The 18,566-nt window shown below is 44.6% G+C and overlaps 1 protein-coding gene across 11 annotated transcripts in view; it reads left to right on the plus strand.

Moving 5' to 3' along the window:
* ehbp1 (EH domain binding protein 1) overlaps nucleotides 1–18,566 on the plus strand; it is a 214,003-nt gene that overhangs the window by 52,906 nt on the left and 142,531 nt on the right. For all 11 annotated transcript variants that reach the window (XM_074647439.1, XM_074647444.1, XM_074647443.1 and 8 more), the window contains exons 5-6: nucleotides 13,920–14,101; nucleotides 18,034–18,173. In XM_074647439.1, coding sequence (XP_074503540.1) covers nucleotides 13,920–14,101; nucleotides 18,034–18,173 — 322 coding nt within the window. The remainder of the gene's footprint in view (nucleotides 1–13,919; nucleotides 14,102–18,033; nucleotides 18,174–18,566) is intronic.

Consider the following 18,566-nt stretch of genomic DNA (forward strand, 5'->3'; position numbering starts at 1 on the left):
TCTGTGTGAGTGTAGACGTCCAGTTTGCAGGCCATCATCCCCTAAACCAGGGCTCAGCAACCTTTACTATCAAAAGAGACATTTTAGGCAAAAAAAAAAGAAAAAGAAATCTGTCTGGAGCCGCAAAACATGTGATCACTGTGATGAAGGTAACACAGTTTAGAGTCTAAGTATATAGAATATAAGTCTAATGCAGTGAGGGCCAAAGAGACAATGTACTACGGAGTATTAGGGCCACATTGAGGGAAACAACATCTGAGATTTACACAATAAAGTCAGAATATTACGAGAATAAAGTCATGTCAGGCCGCTGTCTCTGCGCATATTCACCGCCGATCCCAGCAGTGTCCAGCTGTAAGCCTGTGTGTAACGCAGCCTGTGGAGGCTTTCTTTCGGCCCAAACCTCGCATGTGTTTCACTATGACGTAAGTAACGGCGATAAGGGCTCGTGGCTCGTCTCCATGACACGACTCGGGGAGGTCTCAGCCAGACATGTCTCCGTTCTCGGCTGAGATAGACGGCATAACGCTGCAACACTCGTGTCTTTCGGTTTATTTAAAGGCGTTCACTTTTTCAGGATTCTGTTATTCTACAGTATTGTTATTTGTTATTGAAGTTTTGGTGTGTTTTATGCATGTTTGTATCCAGAGGGGTTAAAAAATCAACAAATATCTGAATACCAAAATTAAAAATGGTTTACCTACCCAACAAAAAAAATAACCGAATATTCCGGAGCAGCTCTGAATGTGTCGTTATGTTAGTTGCACGTCATTGTAACTGTCTTCCTTGATATTAAAACAGATGCTTAAATAATAATGTAGTGGTTAAAGTCAGTGTAAATGGTCAGAAGAGAGGACTCCTGGCATGTGAAGCACTTTCTAACACTATGTTCATGACTGTTCTCTGACTAGAAGTCGGTATTGTTGTTAGTTCGTAGCTGCCGGAGGTCATCTTCTTGCTTTCATGGTGACAAATTGAGCCAGATGTTGTCGGCACTTTATCAAAACGTATTTATTAAGTTTTCTGGAATAGATGTGTGTGTTTGGTGTCAGAGTGTGTACTCTAAAGTTTAGAAGAAGTTGGGTGGTCGACCGTCGTCGTCAGTCATTCTGTTCCACACACACAACCTCTCCAATGTCTTTCATGGACTCATATCTGTCCAACTTTCTACACACATGGACACCGTTTTGCTGGACAAGCAAACACACACGCCTCCTCCGCCGCTGTCCGCCACCGTCCTGATATCTGAACTGCTGCTTCATGCAGGGGGGAGTAATCAATCCCAGATACAGTAGCTCAGTGGCTGTGTGTGTGGTGATGTTATTGGCCATTTGAGGCCTCTGTGATGGCCAGAGATGGTGAAATGGTGGGAAAAGTGATGAGCAGGCACTTCACAGACCAGGGATGAACTCCTGCTATAATCCCGTCGACCTGTCTCTCTCTCTCTCTCTCTCCCCCTCCCCCCCTTGGCTCCGTCTTTCTTTCTCCATCACCCCCTCTACCTCATTTTCTCCATCCTCCCCCGTCTCTCTACTTTCCTTCCCATCAGTCTCCTTGCTATCCACCTCTCTGTCTTTCATTTTTGTCTTCTCTCCCCTTCTCTCTTTCCATTTCTTGACCACCCCCCCACCCCCTTCTTTCCTTTCTCTCTCTCTCCAGCAGAAGTGCAGAGCCAGGGCTTTTGCCTGCTGGTAATTTATTTTCCCATTAGCCCCCTGTCTGAAGTGCATGCTCTGGGTCTGAGTGTGTGTGGGGGCACCGAGGGCCACCCGAAAGAAAGACCCGGAGAGTCGGAGAGAGGAGGGCACCCTGGACACACTGATAAGACGAGAGAGAGGGAGGGAGGCGGGGAGGGAGGGACAGAAATGAAGGGAGAAAGACAGGATAGGAGATACTGCTGGTGTCCATCTCAGCACTTTTTGCTGGTTATGAATTATGATGCAGACTAATTATAAAAACTAAATGGAATTGGCAGATTTCAGTGGAACGATTACGGTTGCTGAAATGATTCGCTGATTAGTCGAGACACTTTATCAAACAGAGAGGACAAACATTTGCTGGTTCCAGCTTCTCAGTATTCAGGATTTGCTTCTTTTCATGTTTAAAGGCCCAGACACAGGACACACCGCAAAAACTACTCCGACAGACGCTAACCGACGGCCAACCGTGGGCTTGGTGTGTCAGGCCCTTAAAGGTCCTTTCACAAGCCAACATTTAGTCCGTTTGAATCAACCCCTAGTGCGGTTTGTTTGGGCTGTTGTGAACGCAGTAATCATACAACCGGTCCGTAACATGTCTCCCAAGCTGTCTCGGATGGTTTCCAAGCGAACCCTAGTGCCGATTGATTGATTGAGAACATCATCTAACCTAATGTCAGGAAGTGAACCAAAACTGTGTGGGCATTTGTTGAGATGAACATATACAGTATATCGTCAAATCATAACAGAAGTTATCTCTAAACGCTTTTCATATCGAGCAGGTGTAGACCGTACTCTATAAACGACAGGTTCACATGAGTAGGAGAGGACTGACCTGGATTTCTGATGTTTGCTCAACATCTGGGCTGAAGGAGAACATAGTAAAGGGATTTGTGTGTACAGTAGATCAGTGCCAAGTCAAAGTGACGCCCCTCAGCAAATGATTGGTTTTATTTGGTCTGCTTTAATGTGCACCGTCAAACCAAACCGGAATAAAAAGGAAATGATCAATTTCACTTGTCCAACAGACTGTGGCTTGTGAATGCGTCCTTATATAACTGTAAACTTCATTTCTTTGGGACTGTTGGTCGAACAAAACGGGGCTCTTGAACATCCTGATGGGTCTTTCACTATTTTCTGATATTCACTGAACAGTTAATCTAAAAACAGATCAACAGATTAATCGATAGTAATATTGTTAGTTGCAGCCCCAGTGTTTCCACAGGTTCTCATCCTGAAGAGGTTTTTATATCCTCATATCATCATGCTGCAAAATGGCTTTAAGGCTCTCCTGTTAATCTATTCATTCATTAAATATGTGCTCTTATAAATACGTCTTGCTTTTCCTGTAATCCCTGTCCAAGTCAACATTGCTTTTTTTGCACATTGTTTAATGGGTTTAATGTAAATGTGTGTGTCAGGTGCTCAGACAGAGCACACAGTAATGACATAAATACACATTCAAGTGAAGTGTGACCTCGTTGGGAGGCTGAGGGACGGAACGGAGGAAGGTTAGGGTGACTGTCATCCAGCCTGTTGGCTCTGTGCTGTACAGATGATAGCTTCTATATCTGGAGGTTTCATTAATGTTGTTGAACCTCTGGAATATTGCTGTTCTTCAGTGTGTTTGGCTTCCAATCCAGCGAGAGGTTAGTCCCCAATAAAACCCTCCGCTCTCCCAGTTAGGATTAGACCTTTTAAGGGCTGCTTGGTTTGTGACTCTCCTCCTTTCATCTGCTGCCATCAGAGGCAACCGAGGCAACCCTGCATTAAAGGCATTCCTCTCTCTCTCTCTCTCTCTCTCTCTCTCTCTCTCTCTCTCTCTCTCTCTCTCTCTCTCTCTCTCTCTCTCTCTCTCTCTCTCTCTCTCTCTCTCTCTCTCTCTCTCTCTCTCGCTCTCTCTCTCTCTCTCTCTCTCTCTCTCTCTCTTTCTCTCTCTTACACACAAACACACTCTTGGTTCTGTTTTCTCCGTTGCCTGATCATCAGTATGTGTGTTAACAGGACTCACTGAATATTAGCTTCAGAAGTGAGAGATATCATCTGTTAAGACATAAGCTGAACTTAATTAAATTAACTTCAGGTGAGTTTATGATCTCAATCTGTAGTTTCAAGTCTTCTTCAATACAGCATGATGTTCATTTAGTAAATGATGGTCCCATTTAGAGTCAGATAGACCATAAAGCAGGGGATGCTTTAGGGCGGGGCTACCTGGTGATTGACAGGTCGCTACCACGGCGTTGTCCATGTTTCGTCTTACTGAACTTTAACCCTTTCACAGTGTGTTTTCACCTCATTAAAGTTAATTATAACATTTTGGTTGCCTAAAAATGTCTTATTCAGCGTTCAGTTGTACTTAGCTCCGCCCTCTGGTTTCACTTCTGGTTGCAAAAAAACAAGATGGCGACGACCAAAATGACTGAATCTCGAGGACTGTCCTCTCTGTTGCAAAGTGCAGTACCATATCCAGCATATATCCAGTATATATCAATACATTTATGTTCTATTACACAGACTGGTGACGGTTATGGAAAGTTAAAGTTACATCTCCTCTCTCGTACGACTCAGAGCCTCCGGCTGCGACTGCTTCACTCAGAGCGGCTGTCGATCATGACGTCTCACCCCTTTATATAACATCAAATAACTCATTAAAACCAAACTTATCAGAAAAATGAACACGTGAACATACAGTACATCAGCGGGATAAGAACTACCTCAAATGACAGAAACCATCTTTAGGAAAAATGTAATTGACGTGTGCTTTGACTTTTTAGTTTGGCCCACGTCCCATCCGCTAACACGGAGGGGGCGGGATCGATCTATACCATCACCAATGAGTAGGGATGTCACGAGAACCGATACTTCGGTACCAAGTCCATGCCAAAATTCTAAAAACGTGACGGTGCTCTTTTTCTACAGTACCGACGGTACCGTACAATGCCTGCAGGGTCCCAAATTAACACCCGCCAAGCATCAAATGCGCCTGCTTCTGTCCTCCGCTCTCTGTGTCGGAGTTTGACACACGCACAACTTTGCCATGCAGCAGCGAGATCCAGAGATCCAGAGATCCTCTATGTTGGAGAAGAGGATTCACTCGTGGGGGAAAAACTGAACTGAACAAACTGAATTTCTCTCTTTTGTTGCTTATTGCTAAATCTCTGAAAAGTGGTGTTTTTTTTATTGAACTCTGGACTCTGTATTTCCGGTGAATGTTATTGGTACATGCATTTGATTATCTCTTTTACACTGAACTCCCCAGATCCTCTTAGTTTGAACCAATCCAACAGCATCCAATCAGGTTTCAGGAGAAAACCATGAACGTTGTGTTACTGAGCACCAGATGGATCCAGTTACTCTGCTGTTAAAATCACGTTACAGTTGATGAAGAGCTCATATGACCTGTTTAGGACTCCAGACCTGAGTTGGGACTTGAGACTTACTAAACAATGACTTGGTCCCACCTCTGCTATACCCGGTGAGATGTCACCATGTCAGTGAATTTAAACTACTGCAATCTGAGGATGCATAAAGACACACGTACACATTACATGATAGGATTTATTGTTTTGTTTTGTTTTTTTACCATGGTATTGAATTTGGTATGGAGAATGGTGTAAATTCATTGGTGTTGGTATCGACGACTAGATTTCTGGTATCGTGACATGCCTACCAACGAGTCCTCTTCTCTTGTCCCGTGAGTTGAAAGCCTGTACTGATCGTTCCTGTACCTGGCAGTAGGTGAACGTCAGTCCGTCCCGTATCCAGTTTCTTTCTACAGAAAGGACTCGGTGTCATTCTAAACCGTATTCAGCCAGAACTGCAGAACACACTGTGCTCTAATCTGCCGTCCTCTCCCTTTAAAACAAGACTAATCCTGCTCTTGTTGTGGCTAATCTTCTCTCTTCACTCTCTCACTTCTCTCACTTTCCCTCCACTGTTTGTCAACCTTGTCGTTTTTTGTTGTTCAGACCCCCCCCCCACCCCGGGGACGAGGTGGTGGTCGGCCAAAGATGTTCCCATTTTGGGGGGTTTAAGTTAAAACTGATCCACACGGTGGTTTCTAGTGAAGAGAAATCCTGTGGTCCTTTTTCCTACTAGTGTGTGTGTGTGTGTGTGTGTGTGTGTGTGTGTGTGTGTGTGTGTGTGTGTGTGTCCATGTGACAATACACATGAAAGCCATTTGCACAGTTCATTCCATTATTAAGACCATTGTTATTGTAATTCACATAACCACAGTGATAGGACCGCACGCCTTTTATGTTCATTGTTGCCTTTAAAAATACACACTGCTCGGGGAGAAAAATAAATCCTCACATATAATAGTAGCAGATGAATAAATTGGTCTTAATCTGAGTGTGTGTGTGTGTGTGTGTGTGTGTGTGTGTGTGTGTGTGTGTGTATAACGTCTATAGTGCCGTATTCATAGGTGGTATGTAAAAAGGCTAACCCTTATCAGTTATCAGGGGAGGCCAAATTGACACAGAGGAATCACTCCATTGTGTGCGGATTCAAAGAGAGATGTGAGCACATTGGATGTCTCCATTTCCAATAACTGTGACCTTGAGGCGAGAGGAATAGCACTGTGCACCCCCACACACACACACCCCCACACCTCCAATCTGCTGACTGCTGAATTCAAGCAGCTGATTTTGGGCGTCGGGGCGGAGGGCTAATCGGTGCTACCTCAGGGTTATTCTATAGGCTAAATTGAGTTTGGCTTTTATTTTTTTCTGATCTGTGTGAATACAAATTACAGCGGCCTGTGTACGCCTCGGTGAGGAGGGGAAGATTTGATGCCCCGCTGTCCGTACTTTCTGCTTTAAGGTGGAGGTTTTGTTAACGAGAAAGGAAGAAGAGATAGAAGGAAATAAAACCGTCAAATGTGGCATCATTTCTGATCCATCTACCGCAAAGAACTGTTCATTCATTCATTTTCATTTAGCCTTTGTATTCCTTGTGGAACATACAGGCCATTGATGAGTAGTTTCCACCCTTGTCTGTCTTGGGCCTTCTTCTCCAGCTGTTTCCACGTCAGTCCCTTCTTTTTGAGCTCTTGTTCCGTGCTCCTTCTCCAGATGTTTCTGGGTCTTCCTCTCACCTGTTTGCTCCACTTTCTCCTTTTTAGCTGTACTTCTACTGTCTCTTTTACAAAGATCCCCGTGTACGTGTGGACTAGTTCTGAGTGTAGCTGACCTCAGGTTGTCCTGTTTTCATCCTGTTTAGGATTGTTTTGTTTTGTAGCAGCAGGCTTAAGTCAGATAATCATCGGCTTGACGTGGAACCGGTGATTCATCACTTATTATCATCGCTGTGATACCAGAGCCGTGTTTTTAATCTTCTATCTTCCTCAACAGTATACTAAACATCACCATACACTCACTTCAGTTATTGACTTATTGGTTGAACCACACAGCGATGGAACAGAACGAGAACGTCGTCACAAACGGTCAAAATCAAAATCAATATTTGCAAGTTTGCAGTTCTCAGGTCAGTCTATGAATGTGTAATGTTGAATATGGAACATCGAGCATTAAAATTAGAAAGCAGTTGACTGGTGACGTGTGTTAAAAAGCCATTAGCTGATTGGTGTGTTCTTCTTTCTGTTCATCATGAGCTCACACTGCTGAATCATGTGTGTTGGTGTGTCGGACCAGATCTCTACACAAAGAAGACGGCTCCTTTTAGCACTCAGCCTAATTAATCCATCTCTCAGTGACAAAGGGATTCCTACCCCTCCTTCCTCCTCCGACCCGTCCCATTGGCATTTTGGGGCAGAGGGATTCAGCAGGACCCCCGGGCACCCCGCCTGCCCTGACCCCTGCCCCCCCACCAGGGGAGCATCTGTGGATCGATCCGGGGCCAGCTGGCACCGGGGGAGACAGGCAGGACTGGTACTCCGACACAAACACACCCCTCTTCAATGAAATGAACCCCCCTCCAGTGTATTCTGGCTTCTCTATGATATTTCATCTCTATTTGAGTCATTAGACACTCTGAAGTTAAAACAAGAAGGTTGTTGGTAAAATGTGAATATGACGTCTGACTATAGTAGAAGCTGCAGGTCAAAGGTCATCCTCCAAGCTGCAGGTGAACTCATGATTGTTTGAGTCTGAACAGCAAACTGATAAATCTGTATCTGTCAGTTTGTCTTTCTAGTTAGTTAGCTAGTTAGTTAGGTGTAGTTAGATAGCACAACTTGTTGCATTAGCTAACTGAGGGAGTTCTTTTTTAGTTTAGTTATTTTCACCATGGCATGTGTGTGTGTGTGTGTGTGAGGTGAACGGGTGAAATCGCCGCATTAGATTACACGAAATCCCACCGTCAGAATTAACTCTCACTCGCTCTCTTCTTTACCGTCTCCTCCTGCTGGAGATAAATGAACAGAAAGCAGGTGATACCGGAGGTTTGCTGGCCTCTAACAGGTCCGGACGACGTGAGCACAACTTTCAGCCCAACAGAAAACAAGAGGAAAAGTCCCGTTAGAGAAATAAACGAATCTCAGTGCAGCCCGGTGTCGGTGTCGGTGTCGGTGTCGGTGTCGGTGTCGGTGTCGGTGTCGGTGCTGGAGCTGAGGTGAGAGCGGCCGGTGCTCGTGGACGATGAACCTCCAAAATGTCTCCAGACTCCATTTCAAACAGCAAACTTCAGCAACATGTCTATCCCAAACCCCCGGGAAGACCCCGGGTCGTCGATCTCAACTTTCGTAGTGGCCAAACGGCGGTACTACAACTTCCGTGTCTGTAACGTGATGCCATCGGGCCCAAAAAGACTTGTTCCCATAGACTTCCATTGGGAAAGAGACGTCTGTAACTCAGAGGATCATTTATTTTGAGGTGAATCAACTCCCCAGTATGAACACTCTAATAGTCCTGATTTAAATCATTAAAACACACTAACAGCTGAATCCAGAGTTATTTCCCTTCCTCTGTTCATGTGAATGAGACCCAGACCGAGGCTGGAGCGCCAAGCCGTGACGACGGCGTGATGTTGGGACCCTGTGACCGAGTCATGTGACCGAGTCATGTGACCGAGCGGACGCTACTGCTCCTGTTCCATGTAGCCCAAAGATCCGGGTACTTTTCCAAGCAGAAGTCGAGCCAATAAGGCTTCATGCTCCACTGAGACACTCTCATAGGAATGAACGGAGCCCCGCCTCCAACGCTGGATCCAGTTCTCTTTATACATCCAAGGTTAAACCCTAAACCCCAAGACCCATGTCCGCCAGTGACCTAGACTCCTCTCCATAGGCCTTGCCAAAAATCAGGTAGTAACCAACCAAATGGAAACATAACCGCCTCTTACAACACCTTTACAGAAACAACCTCTGATGTGATCATGGTCTCTCACTAGTGAGTCAGAATTTTAAAGAACATAATTACGACTTTTGGTAATTTGGGGCTTTTAAATGAATCAAGCAGGGCAGAGAAACTGTAGGCAGGTTTCAGGTTTGACTCTCGCTCGTATTATGTCCTGTCACATGTGGCCTCCTGGTTTGTGTGAGTCTGGTTCAACGCTGTAAGTCAGAGCTAACCGGTGGTCTGAACTGATGCTCTGCAGTAGCACTGAGATGCAGCTAGGGGGCAGCATACAGCCATCACCCCTCCCTCCTTCTCTCTATCCTGTCGCTCTTTCCCTGCCCTTCTTTCTCTTTATCCCCCGCTGTGCCTCCTCTACACACACACACACACACACACACACACACACACACACACACACACACAGGTGTTTAGTGTTTCTCTGGGCTCAGAGAGAGAGAGAGAGAGCATATTGATAGTCCTATCCTCTCTGTAATAAATTAAACTTCTGTATTGTCCTTCCCTTTCATTTTACACATTGTCACAACCTCCCATTCACCCTAATCCCAGCTACCCCCCACCCCTCCCACACACACACACATGCACACACACACACACACATTGATTGACAAGCAGCATCCGGGGAAATAGAGCACATTTCCATTGTTTGCTGTCCCTACTCAAATCTGTTGAAACGGTTATTCCATTCTTGCACCGGGGTATTTGCATATCCTTAAGTATTTCCTATTTTCAAGATCCCTCCCCCCCCCTTCTCCTCCCCAGCCTCCTTTTTGCTAAATCCCCTCTTCTTAAGTGTTTGGTGCATTTAGCAAATTCATTCATAACGTATCTACATGCGCTATTAGCTTAGTATAATAGCCAGGGTGTAATCTGCAGAAAGATATGGAGGTGGAGAGTTTTCTTCTCCTGATGGGCTGCTCTTTGGACAAGCTGGTGGTGGTGGGGGGGGCGATGGGACGTCATTATGTTCCCCAGCTAACCCAGCTAAAGCGACAAGGCTCAAATGTCAGCACGAAATGTCAAGTGGCCTCGCTAGTCAATCGCTCGGTTCCTTCTGTAGTGTTTTTATTATTTAATTATTGGTCTGAGCGAGGTGGGAGAGATGGAGAGAGATGGAGAGAGATGGAAGGATAGGAGGGTCAGATGAGATGTACGGCGGAGGGGGGATGAAAGGATGGAGAGGCAGGCAGACAGATTCTGATCGTCTTCGCCAGAACAATTTTAGGTTTTATGTCTCGTCCAAATGCTACTCGGAAAGTAGCTCTTGAGAACAGAATCTCCTCGGCTGGTCTGAGATTCACACTGTCGAGACTGCTGTTGACCCCACGGGCCAACTGCGTGAGCTCTTCAGCCCGTAATGCTCACTAAAGAGAAGGAAAGCCAGCGTTGAATAGATACTTTGAATTAGTTATCAATCAGTTAATCAATCAGGTAATCTACTGGTTGTTTTTAAGGCATCATATTGATGGAAAATTGAGTGTAGTGTTGACTGCTGTCATACGAACTGCATCATGAGAAAGTGCAAACAAGTTAAGAAACAAATATGCATAAATATATAGAATTATATTTAGAAAAGCACGGACAAAAACAGAAAACATAAGCAAATGCACGGCACGCACATGGCACGCTTTAGTCGCACCGAGCGTGAAAACAAACACAAGACTTTCAACCAGGAGACCGCTGTCACAGGCTGTCTGTCCCGTGTGAAACTAAACTGGTAACGTTGACTTATTTTGTCACGTCAGTTGTTAGTTACGTGACTCTTTAGTGTCTTTTGTCCTGTGAGTCACGTGAGTCACTAGTCAGTGAAGTTAACCACGACCGTTTCCTAACCCTAACTAAGTGGTTGTGTTGCTTAAACCTAATCGGACGTTTATTTTGAAAGGACACTATGCATATAATGAGCGTATATTAACACGCCGTCCCGGGTCCGTCTAAAAGTAACACGAGGGGGGAACCCCGTGCCGAGGAGCGCTGATCAAACGGCGGTATTTGATGAGTTGGGAGTGAGAATGTGTTGAAATATATTCAGTTTGATATGATATTAGCAGAGAAAAGCAGAAAATCTCCATATTTGAGAGGCTGAAAACGACATTTACAGTCTTTTTATTATGTTGTGATCACGCTATTAATCACAGGTTGTGGTTCTCAGTGATTTAAGGAGCAGAATTGGCTGCTATCTCTGTTCGTTGTGTCGCCTCTTGACTATTTTCACCCACAGTAAGTTCAATTTATTCATAGTTTGAATGTAGCACACATGCCAGCATTGATTTAATGATTATGAAAAGGGAGAATTGAAGCCACAGTGTTGGCTCGCCCACAGATTTCTAGACCCTATTTGGAGCTTACATAGTTTCTCACTATATTACCGATGGCTTTACCGCTCTGTACTGATACCAACTCTCTGTGTGTGTGTGTGTGTGTGTGTGTGTGTGTGTGTGTGTGTGTGTGTGTGTGTGTGTGTGTGTGTGTGTGTGTGTGTGTGTGTGAATACCCTGCGGTCCTCAGCGATAAGGCTGAGATTGAGTTTTCCCCACAGAGCAAAGACCTCTCTGTGTGTGTGTGTGTGTGTGTGTGTGTGTGTGAAGACATCAGGAAACAGGCGATGTTAAGAGCTTGTATCGCTTTATCTACCGTACACGCCACGCCACGCCAGCGTGTACGTGTATATGTATATGTGCTCTCGAACCGGTGTTGTGTGAAAGAGAGCTAGCTGCTCCGCTTTGTTCGGCATTGTGCGCACGAGAGGATGAATCCTCGGGGCTCTATTCACAGCTCAGACAAGAAGGTCTTTTTCTGTGGTATAATAACACCAGCGTGTGTGTGTGTGTGTGTAGGTGTGTGTGTGTGTGTGTGTGTGTGTACAGTTACATGTGCTGCTTTTAGACGTCTAAACAGCCGAATGCCTGCTGCTCTTATTCCACAACACGGTCTGTGAAGGGACAGCAGCGTCTGATCCTGAACTCGTATCAGTTAACCAGGAGAACGTGGCCGTTTCCTCCATCACTGAAACAGAAAAGAGGGACGTGGTATGTGCGTGGTATCAACACAGCGAGGAGGTGAACCGGTCTGCTGTTCTCTGACAGCGTGGTGCTTCCGTCCGCCGGACAAAACCCATCAGAGAGGAGGGGGGGCAGACAAAAGGCTGGAGCATCCCCAACTGTTTAGTTTCCATATCTAGCAGTCAGTGACAAGGCTTTCCGGCAGTTCTTATTTTCCACACACTGTGAGCGTACACACACACACACACACACACACACACACACGCTGTCACTGATTCTATAACTCTTATCACCTGGTCTGTGGCATATTCCCAAATTTCCAATTTGACTGCTAGCCCCCTGGCCCAGAGCACATCTCTGAGGCTTCAGCTTGGACCTTTAGATAGGAAATATCAGGAAGGATTTCACAACTGAATTCACAATGAGGAACGCAGGAGGGCTACATGTTGTAGCTCGTTCTGGATCGAGCAGTGACCAAATACACTGTTATTTATCTGGATGTTGTTATCACCTGTCATTAGGAATGATTAAAGTCTTAGAATTAATTAGGGATGCAGCAGTTTGGCCTGATCCTGATGTTTAAAACTAAACTTTGTGGTCATGCCGTAGTCTTACAAACTATTGGACGGAGATCTTTCACACTTTATCTCAGGTGTTAAACGTCAAATTAGAACCAAACCCTCTGGTTGCTCTGTTCGGGGTCAGCGGAAGTGAGATGCAATTAACTGCAGAAAAACAATGTACCTTATCCTTTGCTTCCCTTCTAGCTCGGCGAGCAATCCTGCTCAGGTGGAAGGGCGCTGCCCTTCCCGCTCACACACAATGGTTGGCGGACATCATGTCTTGATTAAAGCTTGAGAAAATCAGATTCTCGCTTCAATATTCACATGGGAAATACCTGCATGGGGCCCTTTTGTAGATACATTTCAGACACTGTAAATACTTGATTACTAAGTGCAGCTTGACTCCATCACACAGTATTCAATCATTCATCGCAAGTCATTGGCGTGACAGTTAGCTTTCCATATGGCGTGCTGGCAGTGACTGGGGAGGGATTGTTTTATTGTTAATATACATCCTTTGTTTTGACTTGTTTATTTGTTGGCATTGGTGCCAGCTGCTAATAATGTATACTCATACCTGTCATTCTTCTTTGGTTACCGAACAGCGCTGTACTTTTGATATATACTGCAAAAAAACCCAATAAAAAGATCTTGATTTAAAAAAAAAAAAAAAAAAAAATGTGGCCAATAACCGATACTGATGTTTTTGTTGTCATTGATTTTGTTATTTCTTCCCACTTTGGTGCCAGGGAAACAAAGATCTCTTCATTATTAAAATAAAAACTGTCTTCACTTTTATGAAACAAGCTTTACAATAACCTTCTCTCACATGAAAAACAACGTCTTCAGCAGCCCCTTGGCCTGTATACAGCTACCTACTCAGTGAGAGGAAGTTATTACCGAGCCCAACAGATTGTTTTGTGAAACATTAATTAAATGTAATTTAATCAGCAGCCAAAGACACAACATTTAGCCGGCACAAAATGAATGCAACACAACACATAAACATCGGCCACTGCCGTCTGTGAATGTCATCTTATTCGCCGATAGGCCAATTGCAGTCAACAAGGCGGAAATCGTCCGATACCGATGTTTGGACGATAAATCGGTGCATTCCTAGAATGAATCATACATCCGTACTTTAATGAACCTTAAATACTTGTTGAGGTAAAACAGTGAACAAAAAATGAAACAAAAAGCGATTAGGTCAGAATCTCCTCACATTAAATTAAAAATACCTCTCTGCTGCCTTTTCTTCTTGTTTTCCATTTGATCCCCTGCAGTGTCCGTTGAGTAATATGGGCCTATATTCATCTGAATGTGCTTCATCTCTCTCTCCAGGAGTCTCCGTCAGGACGGAGGAAGGCCTTGGCCACCAGCAGTATAAACATGAAACAGTACGCCAGTCCGATGCCCACGCAGACGGACGTCAAACTCAAGTTCAAGCCGCTGTCCAAGAAGGTGGTGTCGGCCACGCTGCAGTTCTCCCTCTCCTGCATCTTCCTCCGTGAGGGAAAGGCCACGTAAGTCTTCTCATGGAACGCCTTTTCCTTCGCCAATTCTGATTCTTCCACTAGACCTAGAAGGGTGGACACATCACTGACAGAGCCTCTAGATCAGGGGAACAGTGACTGTCAGTGATTCGGCTGTTTGTATACATAAATACAGAGTCCTCCCCCGTTGCTCTTACTGTACCAGTCTTTGCTTCGGTCCAGGCGGTGGATTGTGCGGCCTGCTAGCTGCACAGCAGCGTCGGGTATCAGCGGGTGAAGCCAGGTCTCCGTTATTCACATCACCCAGCAGTCCCTGACAGACTTGTTAGCTGCCATCTGCAGCTCCAATTCATCCATTTTGTGAACGATGGATCTGGCGTTAGAGAGAAAGGTGCTTGGTAGCGGAGGTTTGTGTGGATGCTTCTTTAGCCTAGTCAGCAGCCCCGTTTGTGCTTCCTCTCTCGGAGCCGATAACAATCCGCGTAGACCCCAGTGATCTGGAGATGTCCGCCGGTATGTTGCGCGTCCTTTGAAAGACGCTTGTAACGGCGGTACTGTGCTGTAATCCCACGTTGATTAAGTCTCGACGACTACACACATACTTTGCCTGACAAAACTCGACAAGCAAATCCAGCATGCACACAAAAAAGCACCAAACTAGGAAGCGAAGAGCTGCTGCACTGAAGCGCACCGCTAACTTGAAACTACCAGCAACTGCAACGTACACTGGAGCACGGTTCTACGATCTGAGCTGGAAAGGCAGATCGTAGAGACATTTTAATCGTTAACGATCTAATATCGTCATATCGCACACCCCTAGCGTCAACCGTGATTAACAGCATGATTACGATTATATACTGACACCCCCCCAGATGCAAGGTACAATACCGGTACCCACGCTGTAACTCTCTCAAAGGGCTTCTAGTAACTTCACCAGACTGACAGAAGCTTCTCATGTCTGGTTAGCTCAGACGTTGCTCCCTCACTCCTCTGTGGCACTTTTTAAATCTGTTAGGGTTGAGGGTATTGTTCCCGTTTTAAAGAAGCCGCTCTTTCAGCTCTTTTTCATGTCACTTCTAAGTGACGTTTTATAAATGCTAATATTGAGCGTACAAGTTTTGATTGAAAGTCTTTTAGAAATGAACCAGACGTGCTGTCCTCCGCTCTGTGAGGAATCCCATCAAGCTAATCTGTCTGGGTGTTTGTATTACTCTACTGAATCTATACCCTTATAATACAAATGTATAAGAATACACACACACACATAATGTATGTACACACATCTCACACATCCATCTGTATTCTTTGATTGCACAAAGTTTAATTTACATCCACACTCGTCTCATTCATTCTCACATCTTTGATATCACCAACTTTCATTTGAGGACTCCGACTCTCCATCGCCGTGTTTGTTATTCATTCTAATTTGATAGCAGCAACTTTCATTTAAAGACAGGCGCCGACACACACACACACACACACACACACACACACACACACACTGAGGGAGAGCAGAGCAACAAGGCCTTTGTTGTGGCGCGGGCGGCGGGTCGATGGCGCGTAACCCTTGTTAACCCTTCGGGGAATGATGTCGACCACACACAAACAAACTCAATCACACCAGTTCAAATGAGCCTCTGGGCCCGGGAAACACCAAACACACAGAACAGAGAGGAGAATACATTGATTATGATGGAGGGACTGAGGGGGGAGGACACAAGGAGACGACATTAAACACTGAAGGAATACTGTAGAAGTTGATGCGTCTGTGAATGAAGTGTTGGTTAGGGAGAATAAGAGACAACGGATGGGTGGATGGGAAAGAGTGAGAACGGAGAGGTGGAGAGACAGAAGTAGAGGTGGAGACAGAAAGAGAAGGATGGTGAAGGATGATGATGCTGATGTTCCTGATGTGATCTAGCTGTAGGTAGCTGGGTTGAATTATGTGTGTTCCTTCTTCTTCTAGCTGATGCGTTTTTATTTATTCATCCCTCCATTTATGCATTATATTTTCTCTCTTTTCATCACTAGGAACGGGGCAAAAAATCGATACAGCATAGTATCGCGATATTTCGCGTAGCAATATTAATATCAAGTATCGAGCTTTTATTATGTAAACTATTAACCTCTTAACAAACGGCCGCTATTCTGTCTTTCAGAGGTTGTAGCGGCTCAGTGTTAAAGTTAGAGTGAAGATACTGGTATCATAGTAAACTAGAGAACCTGATGAATCCATCGGTACCAACCATGTCAGACCAGCTGGTCATGAAGGAGGTTAAATAACGCTCCAAACTAGTGCTACATTTTGGCGAGGAAAAACTGACATGTCCATTTTCAAAAGGGTCCCTCGACCTCTGACCTCCAGATGTGTGAAAACTCTGAGATGAACCGAGTGAAAACTGTATCTTATTAGATAAAACAGATGTTGACAAACGGCATAATTTGCATTTGAAAAAATTTAATAAATTGCAATATATCTTATTTAGGGCTGTCAAAGATAATATAATAATAACACGTTAACGCAAAACCGCTTTAATGCCACTAATTTCTTTAATGCAATCGATCTTTCGGAGGTTGTAGCGGCTCAGTTTTAAAGCTAGAGTGAAGATACTAGCATCATAGTAAACTCTAAAACCTGATGAATCCATCGGTACCAACCATGTCAGACCAGCTGGTCATCACTGCCAAAGACATCAAGAGCTCCCAGCAAGCATGCTGATGCTGCAGGAACCAACGCACGGGCATCGATCGCAGGGACGTCCCACACCAATACACATGGACGTACTGAGGAGAGATGCTGGACAGTGCTGGCTTTCCGATAGTTGTATTATCACTCTTTCCATCCACCACTATTGGTTTTGTGTTATCAGTCCTACTTGTATTAGTTATTACAGCTGCTAGACTGCTATTGTGGCTGCTTCTATATCTCTCTCTCTCTATCTCTCTCTCTCTCTCTCTCTATCTATCTGTCCCCCCAGCCGGTCTCGGCAGATGGCCGCCCGCCCTGCGCCCGGTTCTGCTCCAGGTTTCTTCCCAGTAATCGGGGAGTTGTTCCTGGCCACAGTGCGCTTGGTGGATCCTGTTGGGTCTCAAAACTATGGTGTACGGTCATAGACCTGCTCTATATATAAAGCGTCTTGAGATAACTTCTGTTGTGATTTGACGCTATACAAAAATAAATTGATTTGATTTGATGAAGGAGGTTAAATAACGTTCCAAACTGACCCTAAATGTTGGAGAGGATAAACTGTCATGTCCATGTCCAAAGGGGTCCCTTGACCTCTGACCTCCAGATCAGTGAATGTAAATGGGTTCTATGGGTACCCACGAGTCTCCCCTTTACAGACATGCCCACTTTATGATCATCACATGCAGTTTGGGGCAAGTCATAGTCAAGTCAGCACACTGACACACTGACAGCTGTTGTTGCCTGTTGGGCTGCAGTTTGCCATGTTATGATTGGATCATATTGTTTTATGCTAAATGCAGTACCTGTGAGGGTTTCTGGATCAATATCTGTCATTGTTTTGTGTTGTTAATTGATTTATAATAATAAATATATACACACATTTACATAAAGCAGCATATTAGTCCACTCCCATGTTGATAAGAGGATTAAATACTGGACTAATCTCCCTTTAAGGTGCATTTAGAACAGATACAACATGTGTAATTAATCTGCATTAATCATGAGATTAATCTCAATTAGATATTTGAATTGATTGACAGCTCTAATATTATTGCAATACTCAGCATATTGCAAAATGTTTAAAACTGCAGTAAGATGGTATCGTGACTTAAGTATCGTGGTAATATGGTGTCATGGTGCCTCTGGTGATTCCCACCTCTAGTCATCACCATAGACATGTCTGTGTTTTGAAACCATTAGATGTGTATTATACTGTATGTATAACGTGAACACACGTTTCTGTCTGTGTCGGGTGTGTATTTTCATGGTCCAGCGATGAGGACATGCAGAGCCTGGCCAGCCTGATGAGCATGAAGCAGGCCGACATCGGCAACCTGGACGACTTTGAGGAGGAGAACGAGGAGGACGAGGAGAACAGGGTTAACCAGGAGGAGAAGGCTGCCAAGATCACAGGTGAGAACTGACACAGAACCCCTTTTATATATATATATATATATATATATGGTTTTATATGAGCTGAAATACAATCAGCTGGAATCATCCAACAGACATGAGCACAGTATTATGTTTACTACCGGTTTCCAGTGATCACTCTTTTCCTCTGCTGTCGGTCAAAGCTCCGTTAATGGTAAGTCGTTCTTCTATGCCAGCTATTGTGGCAGGTAGCAAATCAACATGACATGTAAAATGCTCTAAATGTCAATCTTATCTTCCTAAACTGATAACGTGGTGGATAAAACCTCCAGTATAACGATAAGGACCAAGGCTTCAGCGGGGCATCAACTCTGCTTCCTTCTTGATTTCGTTTGTTTTCTGCGTCTGTAAGTGTGCATGCTTGCATACATC

Source organism: Sebastes fasciatus, chromosome 9 (assembly GCF_043250625.1).
Source record: "Sebastes fasciatus isolate fSebFas1 chromosome 9, fSebFas1.pri, whole genome shotgun sequence".
Classification (NCBI taxonomy): domain Eukaryota; kingdom Metazoa; phylum Chordata; class Actinopteri; order Perciformes; family Sebastidae; genus Sebastes; species Sebastes fasciatus.